Source organism: Thalassophryne amazonica, chromosome 14 (assembly GCF_902500255.1).
Source record: "Thalassophryne amazonica chromosome 14, fThaAma1.1, whole genome shotgun sequence".
NCBI lineage: Eukaryota > Metazoa > Chordata > Actinopteri > Batrachoidiformes > Batrachoididae > Thalassophryne > Thalassophryne amazonica.
This window is the reverse complement of record NC_047116.1, coordinates 49,297,414-49,317,636: the sequence shown is the minus strand read 5'-3', so window position 1 is coordinate 49,317,636 and position 20,223 is coordinate 49,297,414. Positions and strand designations below refer to the sequence as shown.

The following is a 20,223-nucleotide window of genomic DNA, read 5'->3' as shown; positions in this document are numbered from 1 at the left end:
GAGGGAACTGACCACAGCTGACCACAGGCCACGGCCAGTGGTCCGTTCCATTGTCAGTGCAATGCAAAGCTGGGGAACACACATTGTCACATGTGCTGCAATCAACCATGTGCAAGACACGGTGCTGCACATGTCGGCAAATGACGACATGGGAAAAAATAAAAACAAACTGGATCACCTCAACCACTTCTCAGTGTGCACAGCAATGAGCATGCAGCCAAAGCTGTACCTGACCGCTGCGTCATTGCTACGCACAGATGCAGAACACATATCGTGCCATGCAGAATATCACTTAACGAGACGCCACTGCCAGGCGCATGCATCGGCGGGCTCTCCTCACATTGTAATAAATAAAACCAAGTCACCTTTGCAACGCGGTCACCAGTGCTTCAGTGTGTGCTGGACAGAGGCACACACGGAGCTGGCTGATGTGTCCATGATATGAGCGCATGAGGTCATTCATGTAAAAAATAAAAGGAACAATAAGCCATCCATGTCAGTTCATTACTTCTTTGTGTACACCCAGGAGGAGGGTAATTCTTGTATTGTCCGCTCTTTATAACTGTCAGGATGAGTTTCTGTCTGGTTTTGTTTTTATGCTTTTGCCACGTTTGTTTCTTTTTAGGCTTATTCTGTTGTTGGGGTTTTTCCTGCTTGGGTTTTACTGTCCCTGTCTCTCTTGCTTGTCTCTCCTGTTTCTTGGTGGTGGGCGTTTCCCTCTCCCTGGCCACTCCCTCATTCTGGTGCATTCCACACACACCTGCTCCCAATCTGAACCACCATCAATATTTAAGATCCTCTTTTTGCCCTGTTTCCTCGCCAGATTGATGTACTCTATGCTTTCTCTCCAGCTCTGTATCTTTTGTTCTCGACCTGCTTGCCACCCATGTTCTTCGACCCCCTGCTTGTACTCACGACCGCGTGCCAGCCTGATGTTCTTGCTTTTGTTTGCCTTATTGGACTGCCTACCTCTGTACCAGACCCCGTTTTCCGACCAAGTAAACTGCTTTTACGTACAGAGCCTTGAGTCCGAGTGATAATAACAGGAATTAAATATTAAAAAGTGCGGTTGCAGTTTTTGTCTTTTTTTGTTGTTGTTTTTACAGTGAGAATAGAATCATGGCCAGTAACATGACTGTCTTACATTTAAACAGTACATTAATTGTTCTTATGATGTCCGGTGCACTCACATTATTTTGTGCTTATACATTTCCTTTGATTTATCCACAGCAAAAATAATCTGTCCACCATGTAATCACTGCTGGTGCGGTGTGAGCATGATGTATGTTTTCACGCTGTTTGTGCACGCTCACACGAGTGCATACGAAACCGTTGCAGCAGGATGGTTCTTGCCTAACTGACTGTGTGTCTGTCCCTCCTGACAGCGGGTGGAATTTTTTGTGGTTTGCACATTCATTTTTTTTTTTTTTTGCTCTTTTGATTCACTTTCTGCTTCTTTCACCCAACTTACAACCGTTATGTGTGAAGGGGCCCTTCGTGTTATGGACTTTAAGAAATGGAAAGAGAAGGGCGGCATTTCTATAGTTCTTTTCCATCTTGCAAATGCTCAAAGCACTTTACAGTGATGCCTCACGTTGACTTCTACAGCCAAGGCTGGTACCTATTTTTAAAGCTGAGTGGACTGTTATAATGCACATTAAAGTTTCTTATGTAAGGACACATGAATGGGATTTGAACCAAGCTCTACAATTGCATACCAGCTCCTTATCCACTCCCAACTGGAAAAGGCCAAAAGGATACCCATGTAATCATCTGGCTGTGGTCGAGATATGGCTTATTTTGGGAAATGGGGATGGATCTTGTTCTGCCTTGGTTTTTACCTGTTAGGACACAAGGCAATTTCATACTGTGGTGGGTGTGGCAGTACACCAATAACAGTGCATGCTTCCTGAATTTATTTAATTATTTTAATTATTCATTTGCACTTTTCAGTTTCTATCCAGTTTCTATATTTATATTTGAACAAAGGAGCTAGGACGTACGTATATGTATTCATAAATTATATATTGTGACATGACAACAGGAACAGCACACATGTAATGGGAGTGCAATGCATTCCAGATACTGGATTTTCAGGTTTTATTAGCACCGACAACTTATTTGTGGGCTTTGTGCCATACCGTGTGCAGACCAGGTGGCTTTGTGGGAAAGGAATTGGACTGTCAACTTGTAGACTGGAATTTGATTCCAAGTGTGCTTCGGCTACCTGTGTGTTGAACAAGACACTTTGTCCATATCATCCCAGTCTAACCAGCTGTAACTGCAAGCTGGTCTTGGCTGTAGAAGTAAACTACCTACAATGAACTGGTGTCCCCTGTGGGGGAATTTATAGACCTTCATTCACTTCATGCTACCGAATAATCATTGGCCTGATGGACCTCAGGTCCTCTATAGGACATAGTACTACTACTGCTACTACTACTATAACAGGCCATGACCTCCTTTTATAGCAAATCTTTGTGACAGCTGGCTGACGAGTAACCCATTTTAAAAGTTTTAAAGGTGTCATAACTTACAAAATCAGTTTAATCCAACTTTTACAATTGAACATGGTTGGTTCTTGATAAACAATCCCAATGTCCCACAATTCTGACTGTGCATGTAAAACATTTTAAGAAAAATGAAACAATTCATGTTGGACTTCTGTGACACATGCAACACAAGTCCATATTGTGACTCCCCTTTCCTCTGAGACACGCCCACTGACCCAGTCTGCACACTGTGACACACCCACAAAATCTGTGGTTGAGAGACAAGATGGTTCCTCTCAGCAGGGATAGGGCCCATGGCCAGCAGCGGCTCCATTCCATTCAAACCAACCTGCACATAACATGTCATGGATTAAGGTCCATAAGTAATTGGACACTGACTATTTTTGTAATTTGGCTGCTGTTCACAACCACAATGGAGTTCTGTACAGAGGCCAAATTACAAAATAATGTGTTCGTGTCCATATCCTTACAAACCTGATGGTATGTGAATAATTGGTTTACTTTTGAGTATTTCTGCTAAAACACCAACTGAAAGTGTCACATGTGAAAACCTAAAATAGGAATTACATAATGACCTCATTAATGGCTGAATTTCACATTGGTATTCCAGTGTGACATATTTGTTATTGTGTTGTTTTGTATTATTGCATGTTATCATATCCATCTGTATTTTTACCAAAAGTGAGAATATATGCTATAAAACCCATTTGTTGTTTTTACCATGGTCTGTAATGTTTATCACAAATCAACACTTAGAGCAGAGGCCAGTTGCAGACATAATACAGCATAGCAGGTATCACTGAGCTCTAGCACAGGTGTTTTACCACCTGATCCATTTTAAAATAAAAGCTTGGTAGGATAACAATCTCTGAATCCCTAGAAGTGAATAAACAGGTTGGACAGTGCACATGAATATAATCGTGAGGACCACATTTTCCATTTGAGTTAACTCGACAGGCTTTCTGTTCCTTCTTGTCTGTCTGTCTATGGAAACGTCTAATTCCTTTGATGTGTCCTCACACATGTCCACAGGCGGCTTACACCTCAAAGTCAAACATTATCAGTGTTATGACAGGAGAACCTGCATACTCGGATTCAGGACGAGGTGACTTCTGAGGGAATCAAAAAAATAAATAAATAAAAAATAAAAAGTCTGCGGAGAGACTAATGGATATGGCTGTCCCACAGTTCTGATGCTGTGTTCAGGGACATGGCCGCCAGGTGGGATGACCCCCTCAACCATGACAACATCCTGTCATCACCCCAAATCTGATTCTGTGCGCAGATGAACATACGAGGTCTATTAGAAAAGTATCTGACCTTATTATTTTTTTAAAAACCATATGGATTTGAATCACGCGTGATTACATCAGACATGCTTGAACCCTCGTGGGCATGCAAGAGTTTTTTCACGCCTGTCGGTTACGTCATTCGCCTGTGGGCAGTCTTTGAGTGAGGAGTGTCCCACCCTCTCGTCGATTTTTTTCATTGTTTAGGAATGGCTCAGAGACTGCTGCTTTGTTTGATCAAAGTTTTTTCAAAACTGTAAGGCACAACTGAGTGGACACCATTCGATAAATTCAGCTGGTTTTCGGTAAACATTTTAACGGCTGATGAGAGATTTTGGTCTGGTAGTGTCGCCGTAAGGACGGCCCACGGTGCCTGACGGCGATCTGCGCTTCGAGGCGGCAGTGTCTCACCGTTTCAAGTTGAAAACTTCCACATTTCAGGCTCTGTTGAATCAGTAAGTCGTCAGAGAACAGAGAACTTTCAGAAGAAGTCGGCATGAGGAGTTTATTCGTACATTCCATTGTTAACGGACATTTTGTAATGAAAGAACGTGCGGGCAGAGTCACATGTCGGGCCGGGCCCGACCGCGGGAGGTCGCGACAGGAAAAACACCTCCGTTGGAAACCTTAACGGGCAAGTTAGAACATGCCCAAGCTGTTAAACAATTTCTCAGTTACTCACTTGTTGAAAGCCATCAAAAGCCGCCTGAATTTTACAAATGGTTTTCAACACGGAGGTGTTTTTCCTGTCGCGGCGCACACAGATTCGCACAGTCGTCACAGAAACGACTCGGCGAATTTGCGCGCACGTCTTTCATTAAAAAATGTCCTTAAACAGTGGAATGTCCGCATAAAGTCCTCATGCCGGCCTCTTCTGAATCTTCTCTGTTCTCTCACGATGTCCTGGGTGAATTAAGCCTTAAATTAGGATGTTTTCAGGTCGAAACAGGCCGACGACGGCGCTTGGAAGCGCTGCGCGACGTCCTGCTCCGTGGGAAGTCCTTACAGCGACAGAAACACCCCATAATCTCTCATCAGCCATTAAACTTTTCACCGAAAACCATCTTAATTTCTCGAATAGTGTCCACTCGGATATTCCTCACAGGTCCAGAAAAAATTTTGAGAAAGCAACGCGCGCCGTCTGGAGCAGCGTGTGAAAGAAAGGAATTCAGCCGAGAGGGCGGGACCACATCTCACTCAAGGCCTGCCCACAGGGAAATTACATCACCGACACGCGTGAAAAAACTCACACATGCGCACGAGGGTTCAAGCATGATTGGTGTAATCGCACGTCATTCAAATCCATATAGTTAAAAAAAAAAATAAAAGGGTCGGTTTCTTATCTAATAGACCTTGTATATCCTGGAGACACCAATATCCCATGCGGTTTTAGCAGTAAACTTGGGTGCCTCCAGCATGAATGTGTGTGAGAGCTGCCACAAACGTCACACTGACAACACAGTGTGCTTTAAATTGACGCAAACAGTGTATAGACAAGTGTTTACAGAAAAATGTTTCTTGCTGTCATCATATTCTTTGATCAGTATGCCTGTCAGGTCCTATTGTGCCCTTGTATGGAAAGAATAAAGTTGTACAAACAAGGAAAATGTATAAAGTAGAGAAAACATCCCGCAGAAACACACCAACCACCAGATGGTATATATTAAATGGAATTGTGACGTTATGCCTCTGTAATACACTGATGGGAACATCTTCATTGCCACAGCAAAAACAGAAATATTAAAATGTCGAATCACACAGATATTTCTGATCATTATCTTTCACTTTGTGCACTGAGCTATGAAGGGTCAAAGTGATCAAAATTAATTGAAATATTGAATGTGGTAAATATGAATGCAGTAAGTAAAACATAGATTGTGGTAAAAATGAAAGCAGTAAAACTTTGAATGTGGTGAAAATGAAAGCAGTAAAACAATGTGGTTAAAAGTGAAAGCAGTAAATATTGAATGTGGTTAAAAAATCAAAAGGGTAAAACTGGACTTGATAAAAATGGAAGGTGTGAAGTACTAAACATGAAAATGAGTAAGGTAAAAAACATCTGATATTGCCCCTTTGAAAATTAGAATCGTTAAATTTGGATGCCATTAAAATCACATTATGGTAAATATTAATCTTATAAATATTATGTCTTAAAAATATAACACTGGCTAATTTAATTCACTGCCTAGATTTTAGTACCTCTACTTTACCCACTTCAACTGTATCAATTTAATGTTGAATGTTTTCATTCACTGCTTCAATTTTAGCAGGTCCACTTTACCCACTTCAGTTTTATCATTCAACGCGTCAACTGTGCAATTTTGCTCACTTCCGCTGGATCAGAATACGGCAGCAGCCACTGTTGCGACAGCGGAAATTTGTAGTCCAGAGCCACTGCGCATGTCAGTGACCGCGGGGCGGTGCCATTGGGAGTTGCGGGTGAAGAATGCCCAAATCTAAAAGCGCTTTTCTACTTCACAAAAGTAGCACTACTCGGCTCGACTCTACTCAGTTTTTTTGCTTTTCTATTAGGATTAGTACCTGGTACCGAGTGCTTTTTTTTAGTACCTGCTCAGGAGCGGTTCCAAGCGAGCCGAGCCGATACTAAAATGTGACGGCAACAGGCTGCCGGCCACTGGTTGGTCAGAGAATATCGTCACTGGTCGAGTCATGAGTGCGTTGTCCGAGATGAGAATCAAACTCGCCATTTTTAAATAGTCACAGCGGCATTACAGAAACCGGGGTTTTTCTTTCGTTTCACGGCAAGTTTTTTTTTTTTTTTTTTTTACTCGTACTGGTCCATGGATGAGTTGTGGATGTTTGTGTTTGGTGGCGGAGGAGAGAATACAGAGAGGTGGATGAAGCGACCCGAAATGAGAAAATCTCCCAGTCTTTTGCTGCACCCGGCTCATCGGACATTACAGCAATGCAGAGAACAGCTGAAAAAGCTTAAAAGTGATTACAGAACCACAACGACCGGAGTAGGTCAGACTGTAAGGGCTGGAAACGGTTCGACAGAAGGAACGCTGTTTACGGACACCGACCGGCGAGCACCCGGAGGCAGGATGACCTCGACTCGGCCACGGCTTGTTGGAAATGACGGATGGTAAGTGTTTTTGTGACTTTGTCTGTAGTCTGCTTGAAAGCACTGTTTAACGTTACTTATCCCATTGGTGGGAAGCACACTTTAATGACGATTTTGAGTCTAAACGTGTTAAAGTAATGTCGTCTCGTGTATGCAGACACAGTGAGCTAGCTGACTGCTAACTAGCGAGCTAGCTAACGCTGTGCTCCGCTTTAAAGTATTAACTTCTGACAGAAAAACACAAGTCGGCATGACAACAAACGTTTACATCTAATTTAGTGCCATTACTGTATTTTTTTAACATGTCATGATTTTGTGTTTTTGTTGAAGAATCCAGTTCCATAAGTGAGGAGGTTTCGACCATCAACGTCCAGCATCACACAGCAACGTGTCATCACTGGTAAGAATGTCTCACATCACGTAGCTTGTAGCTCCAAAATGTATTTCCCAAATACTGTGTGTGTGTGTGTGTGTGTGTGTGTGTGTGTGTGTGTATATATATATATATATATATATATATATACACACACACAGGGTGACATCTCCCCCAAAAATGAAAAAGACATAAAATATTGTAAAAAGATAATAATAATAATCCCACTAATGTCCAGCAAATTTTGCTGGACCTTCCCCAAAATTTCAGTTATCTTAGTTGCTTTGCATAAAAATCAGGTTCTTTCAAATTATGCTCCAAATGGTCTATATATATATATATATATATATATATATATATATATATATATATATATATATATATATATATATATATATATATATATATATATATATATATATACACGAGGTCTGTGAGAAAAGAATCAGACCTTTTTATTTTATTTTATGCAAACAATATATGGATTTGATTCATATATTTTTACGTCAGCCAAGCTTGAACCTTTGTGCGCATGCGTGAGTTTTTCCACGCCTGTCGGTTGCGTCATTCGCCTGTGGGCAGGCTTTGAGTCAACACTGGTCCACCCCTCTCATCGTTGTTTCATTGCGAGGAAATGGCGGAATGATTTGGGCTTTTTTTCCATCAGACTTTTTTCAGAAACTGTTAGAGACAGGCAGCTGGAAACCATTCAAAAAATTTATCTGGCTTTTGGTGAAAATTTTACGGGCTTCACAGAGAATAAGGAGTGTTACTACAGCTTTAAGGACTGCCCACAATGGCGCATGGCGCGCCGCGCTCCGAGCCACCATCGAGAGGCAGAAACCACCACATCATTTCTAAACGGATCACCTATCTCGGCTTTCAGTGCCTATCTAGGCTTTCAGTGCTTACCAGTCGAGTGAGTATAATAAGAGAAATTGTGGAGAGTTGGGCATGTCCCAACTTGTCCTTTAACACTCCGAAACGGAGGTGTTCCTTTGTCTCGCTCCATAAGTGGCTCTGTCGTGACGCGCGAAGCCTCCGCGCGGCTTTCCATGACAAAATCTCTTGTTAAAAGTGAAATCTGCTGGAAAATGGCTGATGTCCAGCTCTTGTGATAACCAGAGAAATTGCACACGACGGTCCCAGCTCCACACAACAATCCGTTTATAAATGATGTGGTGGTTTCTGCCTCTCGATGGTGGCTCGGAGCGCGGCGCGCCATGCGCCATTGTGGGCAGTCCTTAAAGCTGTAGTAACACTCCTTATTCTCTGTGAAGCCCGTAAAATTTTCACCAAAAGCCAGATAAATTTTTCAAATGGTTTCCAGCTGCCCGTCTCTAACAGTTTCTGAAAAAAGTCTGATGGAAAAAAAGCCCAAATCATTCCGCCATTTCCTCGCAATGAAACGACGAGAGGGGTGGACCAGTACTCACTCAAAGCCTGCCCACAGGCGAATGACGCAACCGACAGGCATGAAAAACTCACGCATGCGTACGAAGGTTCAAGCTTGGCTGACGTAAAAACATATGAATCAAATCCATATATTTTTTGCATAAAATAAAAAGGTCGAATTCTTTTCTCACAGACCTCGTGTGTATATATATATATATATATATATATATATATATATATATATATATATATATATATATAACTTTTTTTTTTTTAACTTGCTTTTGTTAATTACTTCCCATTTCTACCTTCATTATTGTCCAGGCAAGAGTAAAAGAAGTCTGTTCCAGCAGGAGAATCTGTCCATCCAGTGATGTTGAGGTTGAAGCTGAACTGGGTTCAGTGTGATTGACACATCCGACTGATCCTTGAAAAAGCAATGGAGGTGGAAGCTGCATTTAATTGGGCAATCCTTGACGTGCTGGGCAAGCTTATCCACGCGATGCATGACCGGGGTGTGTGTCCTGCGGCCCCACCCCAGGACGATAGACACATGGAACTTTTGTATAGTTTGTGTTGCACAGATTTGTGTTTTTTTTGTTTTTTTTTTGGGGGGGGGGGGGGTGTATTTGTTCTTCTTTTAGTTGCAGTAAACATTTTGACTTATGTGATTGTATCATAATTTGTCATTTCTGGCTGAGTCAACAGTAAAAAACATTTTGTCATTGGCATTTTGGTACGATGATGGTTCATTTCTAAGAATTTTAATTTGGGATTTGCTACTCCAGAAGACACTGCACATTACACCTGGCTAAATCTTTACAAAGATGCTGGAATAATCATGTCTAAACTGAGATTTTAGGTTTAGTCACTTTAGTGATAGCACCATTACATCAAGGAATTCTGGCTATACTAGGTTTAGGGTTTGATGTGATGTAACATTTTACCACAAACTATTGTACTGTGGTGTATAATTCTGCTGGATGACTTATACCAAATCTGAAGTAATTTATTCAGATATTTTGAACAACCAGTTTTACTGTCTGTTTACTTCCATTTACATTTATGACCCCATTAAATGTAAAACTTATTTTACTACTGGATTTTGCTTAAACGGCTTTTCAAACTGTTAGCATTTAATTTAAATCAGTAAACCTTGGTAACTTTTACAAATCAAATTGATACACAAAAGTGGAGACATTTTAGCAAAAAGTACAAACGTTTATTCAAAATTCAGTGAAACATAACCGGTGTATGATGTGTAGGCAAATGACAGGTATCCCATTCCGTGGCATGAACTTTTGCAGCTGTGTCTCTGAGAAAACCATCTGAAACACACACATACAGCATAATATTTTAATTAGTGCTGTCAGGTTATTAAAAATAATGTAATTGATTACAGGGCTTGTGATTAGTTAATCTAAATGAATCATTTAATTGCAGGTATATTTAAAAAAATCTGTGTTTGGGGCATTTAATAATCTGGTAAATAGGGTGTGGGTTATTTCTGTTACACATCAAGCAGGTATTAAGCTGTAAATTGGGAGAAGTGTCTAACTCTAATTTGGATGAGTTAAATGCAGACAAATTACATTGTATTTGTGTACAATGACAATAAAAGGCTGTATTATAAAGAATGCCTAGAAAAACAGAATTGTGGGAGTTTGGAAGCTGATTCTTTCTGCACAATATGACTCCTTTAATAATTATCCTATGAGATTTCATATTTAAATTTGTCCATTGAACATTAAAATCTGGATGAAAAACAAATCAAACGTTTTTAATGTTTTAACCTGTTCGAGTTCAGTGATGACGTTAATTAATGGTCAATAAAACAGAATTAACATTTTGTGCATGAACGTCAGTAAACACACAAACTCCCACGTTTGATTTTTAACAATACTTATCAAAGCAAGTTACTTCAGTATAAAAAGTAATGACATCGAACACATTTATTGCTCTCAGAAACGTGTCTTCATTTACAGACCAAGTCACTGATGTCTAAACAAAATGGAGCAAAGTGTGACAGGTACTGTAATTAATTAATCTAAATTAACGCTTTATTTTGACAACCACAATTTTAATACTTAATAGCGACAGCCTGCAGTTATTACTTGTTTATGAGCTAACGAATAGCTTACCATCATGGTTTGTCTCTTCGTCTGTAGCAGCTCGTATCTTCTCGTCTTCATATTGTATGAATTCCCAAAGTCTTCTGTACTTTTCAAGCGTTTGGTATCGTCGCCAGCAACTTTCTCTTAAAAACTCACAGAGCAGCAAACACACGGAGTCCGCCATTGTTTTTGTGTTGCTTGTAAAACGACGTCATTTGGCCATTCTTCGCCTGCAAACTCCCAGTGGAGCCACCCCGCGGTCGGTGACATGCGCAGTGGCACTGGACTACAAATTTCCGCTGTCGCAACAGTGGCTGCTGCCATATTCCGATCCAGCGGAAGTGAGCAAAATTGCACAGTTGACGCGGTGAATGATAAAACTGAAGTGGGTCAAGTGGACCTGCTAAAATTGAGGCAGTGAATGAAAACATTCAACATTAAATCGAGTACAGCAAATGATACAGTTGAAGTGTGTAAAGTAGAGGTACTAAAATCGAGGCAGTGAATTAAATTAGCCAATGTTGTATTTTTAAGACATATTTATAAGATTAATATTTACCATAATGTGATTTAAATGGCATCCAAATTTAACGATTCTTATTTTCAAAGGGGCAATATTTGTTGTGTCAACGCGAGTTGAGGAGCGGACCTGCGTCAGACAGAACCCAGCGCTAAAAATAACCAGAAAGCGGTTCCAACAACAGAAACAATTTATTTTTCACCTGTGCATAATAATGTGTACAAAACTAAAAGAACGTCCTTCTGGTGGAGTGACTGTTGGCACGCTCTTAAGCGCCCAAAAGGATAGAAGCCCGGCGTTCCTGGACCCACTACCACCAGACAAACACCCCCCAGGTGGACACGACAAACTGACTCTCTGTGAAGCAAAGAGGTGAGGTAAGTCAGCAGTTACAACAATATCTTTCAAAAGACACACGCTATCAGCAACACATTCAGGTCTGTATTTTTTAACTTTATGCAAATGAGCAGCTTCTCACAAGTGGAGGATCACTTATCCTGCACGCCACAGCAGTGAGAAGCAAACTGCACAATTCCCATCACAATTCCAGTATACTGCGTAACAAAACACCAAGTTACTATCAACAATTAGTCGAACACTTAATCACCTTTAATGTGTGCTGACAGCAAGTGTCCTCACCCTTCCTTGCTTCACGGGCTCGATGTGTCAAACCCAGGCGCGGTCCTCAGCGTCTCACAAACGGACATCACAAGGTCGAGTTCCCGGCAGTTCTGCTTGAATCACACATGCCTTAAATGCAGAACGCCATCCAATTATCTGCTTCAGCTGAAAGTCTTTAAGGTTGCATGTGAGTACCAGTCACAGGTGCTACACATGATGTTGATGAGGGTGAGGATTCTTCAGCCAGCACCTTCTCCACAGACAAATCAGTTCTCATGCCACCTGAAGAGCAAAGAAAAGAAAAGAACACCAAAACATCCAGCCACACCCCCCAACACACAACAAATATTAATCAGATGTTTTTTACCTTACTCATCTTCATGTTTAGTACTTCACACCTTCCATTTTTACCAAGTCCAGTTTTACCCTTTTGATTTTTTGACCATTCAATATTTATTGCTTTCACTTTTAACCACATTGTTTTACTGCTTTCATTTTCACCACATTCAAAGTTTTACCGCTTTTATTTTTACCACAATCTGTTTTACTGCGTTCATATTTACCACATTCAATATTTCAATTTTTGATCACTTTGACCCTTCATACAGAGCAACCCAAGCCTTACTAACTGTTTTAACAATGATTTGTTTGTCCACACCCAATGCTTACGACATCTTAGTACTAAGCAGAAATTGTCATGTCAGTCTGAGAAAGAACATAATCATATATCAGGACTAACATATGAGGTCTGTTAGAAAAGTATCAGACCTTTTTATTTTTTTCAAAAACCTGATGGATTTGAATCACGTGTGCTTGCATGAGCCAACCTTGAACCTTCGTGCGCATGTGATTTTTTTTTCACGCCTGTCCGTTGCGTCATTTGCTTGTAAGCAGCCTTTTTGTGAGGATGGGTGGAGCCTCTCGTCGTTTTTTCTTTGCAAGGAAATGGCTGAACGACTGAAGCAGTGCGACTGCATAAAATTTTGCCAGAAACTGGGCGACAGCCATGGGGAAACCATTCGGATTATTCAGACGGCTTTTGGTGACGAGCCTCTGGGCATCACACAGATTAAGGAGCAGTACAACCGGTTTAAAGACGGCCGCACAACGGTGGAGAGCGCGCCGCGCTCCGATCGGCATCAACATGCTGAAACAACCGGATCATTTCCAAAGTGAACGCTGTGGTGATGTGGGACCGTCGTGTGATTATCCGAGAAATTGCGGAAGAGGTGGACATCAGCACTTTTTTGGCACATTCCACTGTGAAAGAAGATTTTGCCATGAAAAGAGAGGTGGCGAAATTCATCGGCACGACGCTGATGGCGCAGCAACAGCGCCTCCGTGATGAAGCCTCACAGGACATGTTGTAACATGCCCTGACATGTCCAGCTTGTCCACAATTTCTCGGATAGACACACGACTGAAAAGCCACCGAAAGCCGTCTGAATCTTCTGAATGGTTGATGAACTGGGCATGTTACATGTCCTGTGAGACTTTAACACGGAGGCGCTGTTGCTGCGCCATCAGGTTCGTGCCGATGAATTTTGTCGCCACTCTTTTCATGGCAAAATCTTCTTTCACAGTGGAATGTGCCGAAAAAGTGCTGATGTCCACTTCTTCCGCAATTTCTCGGATAATCACACGATGGTCCCACATCACCACAGCGTTCACTTTGGAAATGATCCGGTCGTTTCAGCGTGTTGATGCCGATCGGAGCGCGGCACGCCCTCCACCGTTGTGCGGCCGTCTTTAAACCGGTTGTACCGCTCCTTAATCTGTGTGATACCCAGAGGATCGTCACCGAAAGCCATCTGAATAGGTTTCCATCTGGCTATTGCCTAGTTTGTGGCAAAATTTGATGCAGTCGCGCTGCTCCAGTCATACCGTGACTATCCAGGGTTGGGACCAGGAAGCAGAGTTGTAGTCTTACACACCTCTCTGCAGCTTCTCTCCCCCTGCCATCCCCTCATTACCCCATCCCCGTAGAGACGGTGCCTGCTCCCAGACTACCAATAACCAGCAAAAATCTATTTAAGCATAAAAATTCAAAAAGAAAAAATAATATAGCACCTTCAACTGCACCACAGACTAAAACAGTTAATGTGGTCTATTAAACATTAGGTCTGTCTCTTCTAAGTCCCTGTTGGTAAATGAATATAATAATTGATCAACATATTGATTTATTCGGCCTTACAGAAACCTGGTTACAGCAGGATGAATGTTAGTTTAAATGAGTCAACACCACCCCGAGTCACACTAACTGTCAGAATGCTCGTAGCACGGACCGGGGCGGAGGATTAGCAGCAATCTTCCATTCCAGCTTATTAATTAATCAAAAACCCAGACAGAGCTTTAATTCATTGAAAGCTTGACTCTTAGTCTTGTCCATCCAATTGAAGTCCCAAAAAAACAGTTTTATTTATTATCTATCGTCCCACTGGTCGTTACTGTGAGTTTCTCTGTGAATTTTCAGACCTTTTGTCTGACTTAGTGCTTAGCTCAGATAAGATAATTATAGTGGGCGATTTTAACATCCACACAGATGCTGAGAATGACAGCCTCAACACTGCATTTAATCTATTATTAGACTCTATTGGCTTTGCTCAAAAAGTAAATGAGTCCACCCACCACTTTAATCATATCTTAGATCTTGTTCTGACTTATGGTATGGAAATAGAAGACTTAACAGTATTCCCTGAAAACTCCCTTCTGTCTGATCATTTCTTAATAACATTTACATTTACTCTGATGGACTACCCAGCAGTGGGGAATAAGTTTCATTACACTAGAAGTCTTTCAGAAAGCGCTGTAACTAGGTTTAAGGATATGATTCCTTCTTTGTTTTCTAATGCCATATACCAACACAGTGCAGAGTAGCTACCTAAACTCTGTGAGATAGAGTATCTCGTCAATAGTTTTACATTCTTATTGAAGACAACTTTGGATGCTATAGCTCCTCTAAAAAAGAGAGCTTTAAATCAGAAGTGCCTGACTCCGTGGTATAACTCACAAACTCGTAGCTTAAAGCAGATAACCCGTAAGTTGGAGAGGAAATGGCGTCTCACTAATTTAGAAGATCTTCACTTAGCCTGGAAAAAGTCTGTTGCTCTATAAAAAAGCCCTCCGTAAAGCTAGGACATCTTTCTACTCATCACTAATTGAAGAAAATAAGAACAACCCCAGGTTTCTTTTCAGCACTGTAGCCAGGCTGACAGAGTCAGAGCTCTATTGAGCTGAGTATTCCATTACTTTAACTAGTAATGACTTCATGACTTTCTTTGCTAACAAAATTTTAACTATTAGAGAAAAAATACTCATAACCATCCCAAAGACGTATCGTTATCTTTGGCTGCTTTCAGTGATGCCGGTATTTGGTTAGACTCTTTCTCTCTGATTGTTCTGTTATTATTATTTTCATTAGTTACTTCATCCAAACCATCAACATGTTTATTAGACCCCATTCCTACCAGGCTGCTCAAGGAAGCCCTACCATTATTTAATGCTTCGATCTTAAATCTGATCAATCTATCTTTGTTAGTTGGCTATGTACCACAGGCTTTTAAGGTGGCAGTAATTAAACCATTACTTAAAAAGCCATCACTTGACCCAGCTATCTTAGCTAATTATAGGCCAATCTCCAACCTTCCTTTTCTCTCAAAAATTCTTGAAAGGGTAGTTGTAAAACAGCTAACTGATCATCTGCAGAGGAATGGTCTATTTGAAGAGTTTCAGTCAGGTTTAGAATTCATCATAGTACAGAAACAGCATAGTGAAGGTTACAAATGATCTTATGGCCTCGGACAGTGGACTCATCTCTGTGCTTGTTCTGTTAGACCTCAGTGCTGCTTTTGATACTGTTGACCATAAATTTTATTACAGAGATTAGAGCATGCCATAGGTATTAAAGGCACTGCGCTGCGGTGGTTTGAATCATATTTGTCTAATAGATTACAATTTGTTCATGTAAATGGGGAATCTTCTTCACAGACTAAAGTTAATTATGGAGTTCCACAAGGTTCTGTGCTAGGACCAATTTTATTCACTTTATACATGCTTCCCTTAGGCAGTATTATTAGACGGTATTGCTTAAATTTTCATTGTTACACAGATGATACCCAGCTTTATCTATCCATGAAGCCAGAGGACACACACCAATTAGCTAAACTGCAGGATTGTCTTACAGACATAAAGACATGGATGACCTCTAATTTCCTGCTTTTAAACTCAGATAAAACTGAAGTTATTGTACTTGGCCCCACAAATCTTAGAAACATGGTGTCTAACCAGATCCTTACTCTGGATGGCATTACCCTGACCTCTAGTAATACTGTGAGAAATCTTGGAGTCATTTTTGATCAGGATATGTCATTCAAAGCGCATATTAAACAAATATGTAGGACTGCTTTTTTGCATTTACGCAATATCTCTAAAATCAGAAAGGTCTTGTCTCAGAGTGATGCTGAAAAACTAATTCATGCATTTATTTCCTCTAGGCTGGACTATTGTAATTCATTATTATCAGGTTGTCCTAAAAGTTCCCTGAAAAGCCTTCAGTTAATTCAAAATGCTGCAGCTAGAGTACTGACGGGGACTAGAAGGAGAGAGCATATCTCACCCATATTGGCCTCTCTTCATTGGCTTCCTGTTAATTCTAGAATAGAATTTAAAATTCTTCTTCTTACTTATAAGGTTTTGAATAATCAGGTCCCATCTTATCTTAGGGACCTCGTAGTACCATATCACCCCAATAGAGCGCTTCGCTCTCAGACTGCAGGCTTACTTGTAGTTCCTAGGGTTTGTAAGAGTAGAATGGGAGGCAGAGCCTTCCGCTTTCAGGCTCCTCTCCTGTGGAACCAGCTCCCAATTCAGATCAGGGAGACAGACACCCTCTCTACTTTTAAGATTAGGCTTAAAACTTTCCTTTTTGCTAAAGCTTATAGTTAGGGCTGGATCAGGTGACCCTGAACCATCCCTTAGTTATGCTGCTATAGACGTAGACTACTGGGGGGTTCCCATGATGCACTGTTTCTTTCTCTTTTTGCTCTGTATGCACCACTCTGCATTTAATCATTAGTGATCGATCTCTGCTCCCCTCCACAGCATGTCTTTTTCCTGGTTCTCTCCTCAGCCCCACCAGTCCCAGCAGAAGACTGCCCCTCCCTGAGCCTGGTTCTGCTGGAGGTTTCTTGTTAAAAGGGAGTTTTTCCTTCCCACTGTAGCCAAGTGCTTGCTCACAGGGGGTCGTTTTGACCGTTGGGGTTTTACATAATTATTGTATGGCCTTGCCTTACAATATAAAGCGCCTTGGGGGCAACTGTTTGTTGTGATTTGGCGCTATATAAAAAAATTGATTGATTGATTGATTCCGCCATTTCCTTGCAAAGAAAAAACGACGAGAGACTACACCCATCGTCACACACCAAGGCTGCTTACAAGCAAATGATGCAACAGACAGGTGTGAAAAAAATCACGCATGCGCACGAAGGTTCAAGGTTGGCTCATGCAAGCACACGTGATTCAAATCAATCAGGTTTTTGAAAAAAATAAAAAGGTCTGATACTTTTCTAACAGACCTCGTAGAGCAAAGATTGATGATAACATCGAGCAGGTGTGTGATTAACACTGACACAGGTGTGTAAGCAAGACAAACACAAGAGTTGGCACACAGACAAACAAAGTAGTCAGAACGCTGTAATACGGGGCAAAATTGAGTGAAAAATGGAGTAAAACTAGAATGACAAACATAAAACATACTTAACTGTGAAAGCAAGCCAAACCAAAGAATTGGTTTGCTTGCATTCACAGTGGCTTGCTTTTGGTTCCTGTTGTCAAACTGAACAGACTATGAACGTAAAACCCTTTAATTATTCTAAAATGTTGAAATTGTACTTTGTTGACCCCCAAAATATGAATCTGCTGCAAATTGTGAATTATCAGTAAAGTGTTAATGAAGATTTTCACAAAAACTGCAAATATCCGTGAACCGTTAATAATTTTGCTGCAAATGTGAATAACATATCCCACAATTAAGCACAAAACTAACTATAATTTTATTTTCAAAGTTCTTGTTTGACGATGATTTCACTTCCTCTGTCTCTGCCCCTCCCTTCTCTTCCCATGGAGCGGTTCTAGGCTGACGTCGGAAGTCACCGGAATGGGAACGCTCTGATTTTCTTCCCATCTTCCCTCAGTGCATCACACAACCTTCAAGTAGTTTGACTTCCATATGGTTTATTTATTTCTCTGTATTTAACTTCCCTGATATGTAAGTGACTTTTTGCTTTTATAATAGAATTCTTATTGTAAATGTACATATAACTGCACTGTTAGTAGGCTTCTCCTCACCCATATCTGAAATATATTACTTTTTTGACACTCTAGTACGTCATATCACTTTGCTGTTTTTATCAAACCCATTGATGTATGTTCCTTTTTGCACTGTGGTGACCTGAGAGTCCAACAATATGGAATACAAGAGTGCTCTTGAAATTTTATCAGGTTGACATCTGCTCGTGCAGCTTCCATACCTTTTGTTTTTTGTTGTTGTTTTTTTGTTTGTTTTTTTTATAGTGGGAAGTTTTTTTTTTTGTTTTTTTTGCTGCGTGCAAATTCCATATTTCTGTTCACACCTTGTAAATTCACTGTAAGTCATTTTGAGCCTGATGTTTCACTTTACGTACTTGTTTGTATTTTTAATTTCAGTGCGTGCACAGCGTAGAATGACCTGGATGGTGCACAAAACAAAGATGGAATAGTCTGACACTTGTACATGTGTCTCTGTCTCTAATTTGGCATTACCTTTGGAGCAAAGGCTGTGAAACATTTACTGCAATGCAAACATATTCTGACACCTGCCACAATGAATGAACAATAAGCCATAAAAAATTTCTTCTACTAAGACTGAAATCCTAATGCATGCTGTTAAATGAATGCCATATGATTTATTTACTCAGTCTGCAAACATAATCATATTATTTATGCCGTCATCACATAGCAACTGTACATCTGTGAAGCCACAAGCAATATAATGAGGTTTGAAAATATCAAGTTTGTACTCAGATGTGGCTGGTTTAATGTTTGCAGTGCATGTGGAAAAGGCTCATACAGCCTGAAAATGACGACCCACATGCTCGGTTTTTCAGCTTCTTGCACACAGATTGGTGGGCCGCTAGTCAATTCAGATGTAGTCAATGATGTGTAGATTTGCCATAAATAAAGCATCAGTTTGCGATGAGGATCTGTATTGAACTAACTGCTGGCTTTTGCTGGTGATTCCATCCAAAGCAAACACAGCAGCAGTGTGACACACGAAAGTAAACCTGAATGTGTAGCAAATTTAGTATGTGTATACTCTTAATGTCATCTATGTAGTCACTTCATCATACTGAGATTGCAGAGACATGGAAGTGATCATTTATCAAGAGTCTGTTTTATTCTTTTAATAAAATGCACAGTTGATGTGTTCTGATACTTTTTTCTGATGGTATATTACACCTCTATTAAATTACTACAAAAAAATAAGAAACTGGCTGCACTGGACCAGTGTTCAATATTCAAACAATTACACCGGTCAATGCAGTTTTTCTTGCATGGAGGTTTTCAATGGATTTTGGGTAATTTGGGGCACTGAATCAGAATCTGGTGCTAGTTTTTGAGATATGAAAACATATTTTTCATATCAAGCGTTGAAGCAAAAGCTGCAGTCCCGCACACCTCTTTGGCCATATAAACAATATGGCTCTTGTTCGCTTTTCCTGAACCTGGTTTTAAAAACTATGCTTTTGAAGCTGCTTTTGTGCATGATTAGTGGCATTGGTGAATGAGCAGCTTTCATGTAATCCATAATCCATTAACAGAGAACATGCAGATTGGAAAAAAAAAGATATGGTAAAGGAAATCTGACCTCAGGTTTGGATTCAGCACCCCAAACTGACTTTAAATCAGTTCTCAAAGTCCATGCAAGGATTTTTTTTTTTTTTTTTTTTTTTTTGACCAGTGTGGCGTATATTCCTACTCACAAATGGCACATCAGCATCTTGCTGTGGCTTAAATCTCTCTCTCTCTAGAGAGAGAGAGAGAGAGAGAGAGATCAAGATTTATGTCACATTAATATGTGGATACCACAGCCATTGTATTCTTCTGTGCATTGTGTTAAAATAATTGAAAAATGTGTGTCCCTGCAGTTTTAGAAATCTTATCACTTATCCTATAGACTTTTCAAAGTGTAAGTTTCTGTTTTTATCTTGTGTGCACAAGATAATTATCTTATGGGAACACACTATTATCTTGTGCACACAAGCTTACTTTTCACGC

The 20,223-nt window shown here is 40.5% G+C and overlaps 1 protein-coding gene across 2 annotated transcripts in view; it reads left to right on the top strand.

Moving 5' to 3' along the window:
- pcbp3 (poly(rC) binding protein 3) overlaps positions 1-18,222 on the top strand; it is a 120,511-nt gene extending 102,289 nt beyond the window's left edge. For both annotated transcript variants that reach the window (XM_034186217.1, XM_034186216.1), the window contains exon 16: positions 18,043-18,222. In XM_034186217.1, coding sequence (XP_034042108.1) covers positions 18,043-18,079 — 37 coding nt within the window. In that variant the 3' untranslated portion in view covers positions 18,080-18,222. The remainder of the gene's footprint in view (positions 1-18,042) is intronic.
- Positions 18,223-20,223: the final 2,001 nt, after the last annotated feature.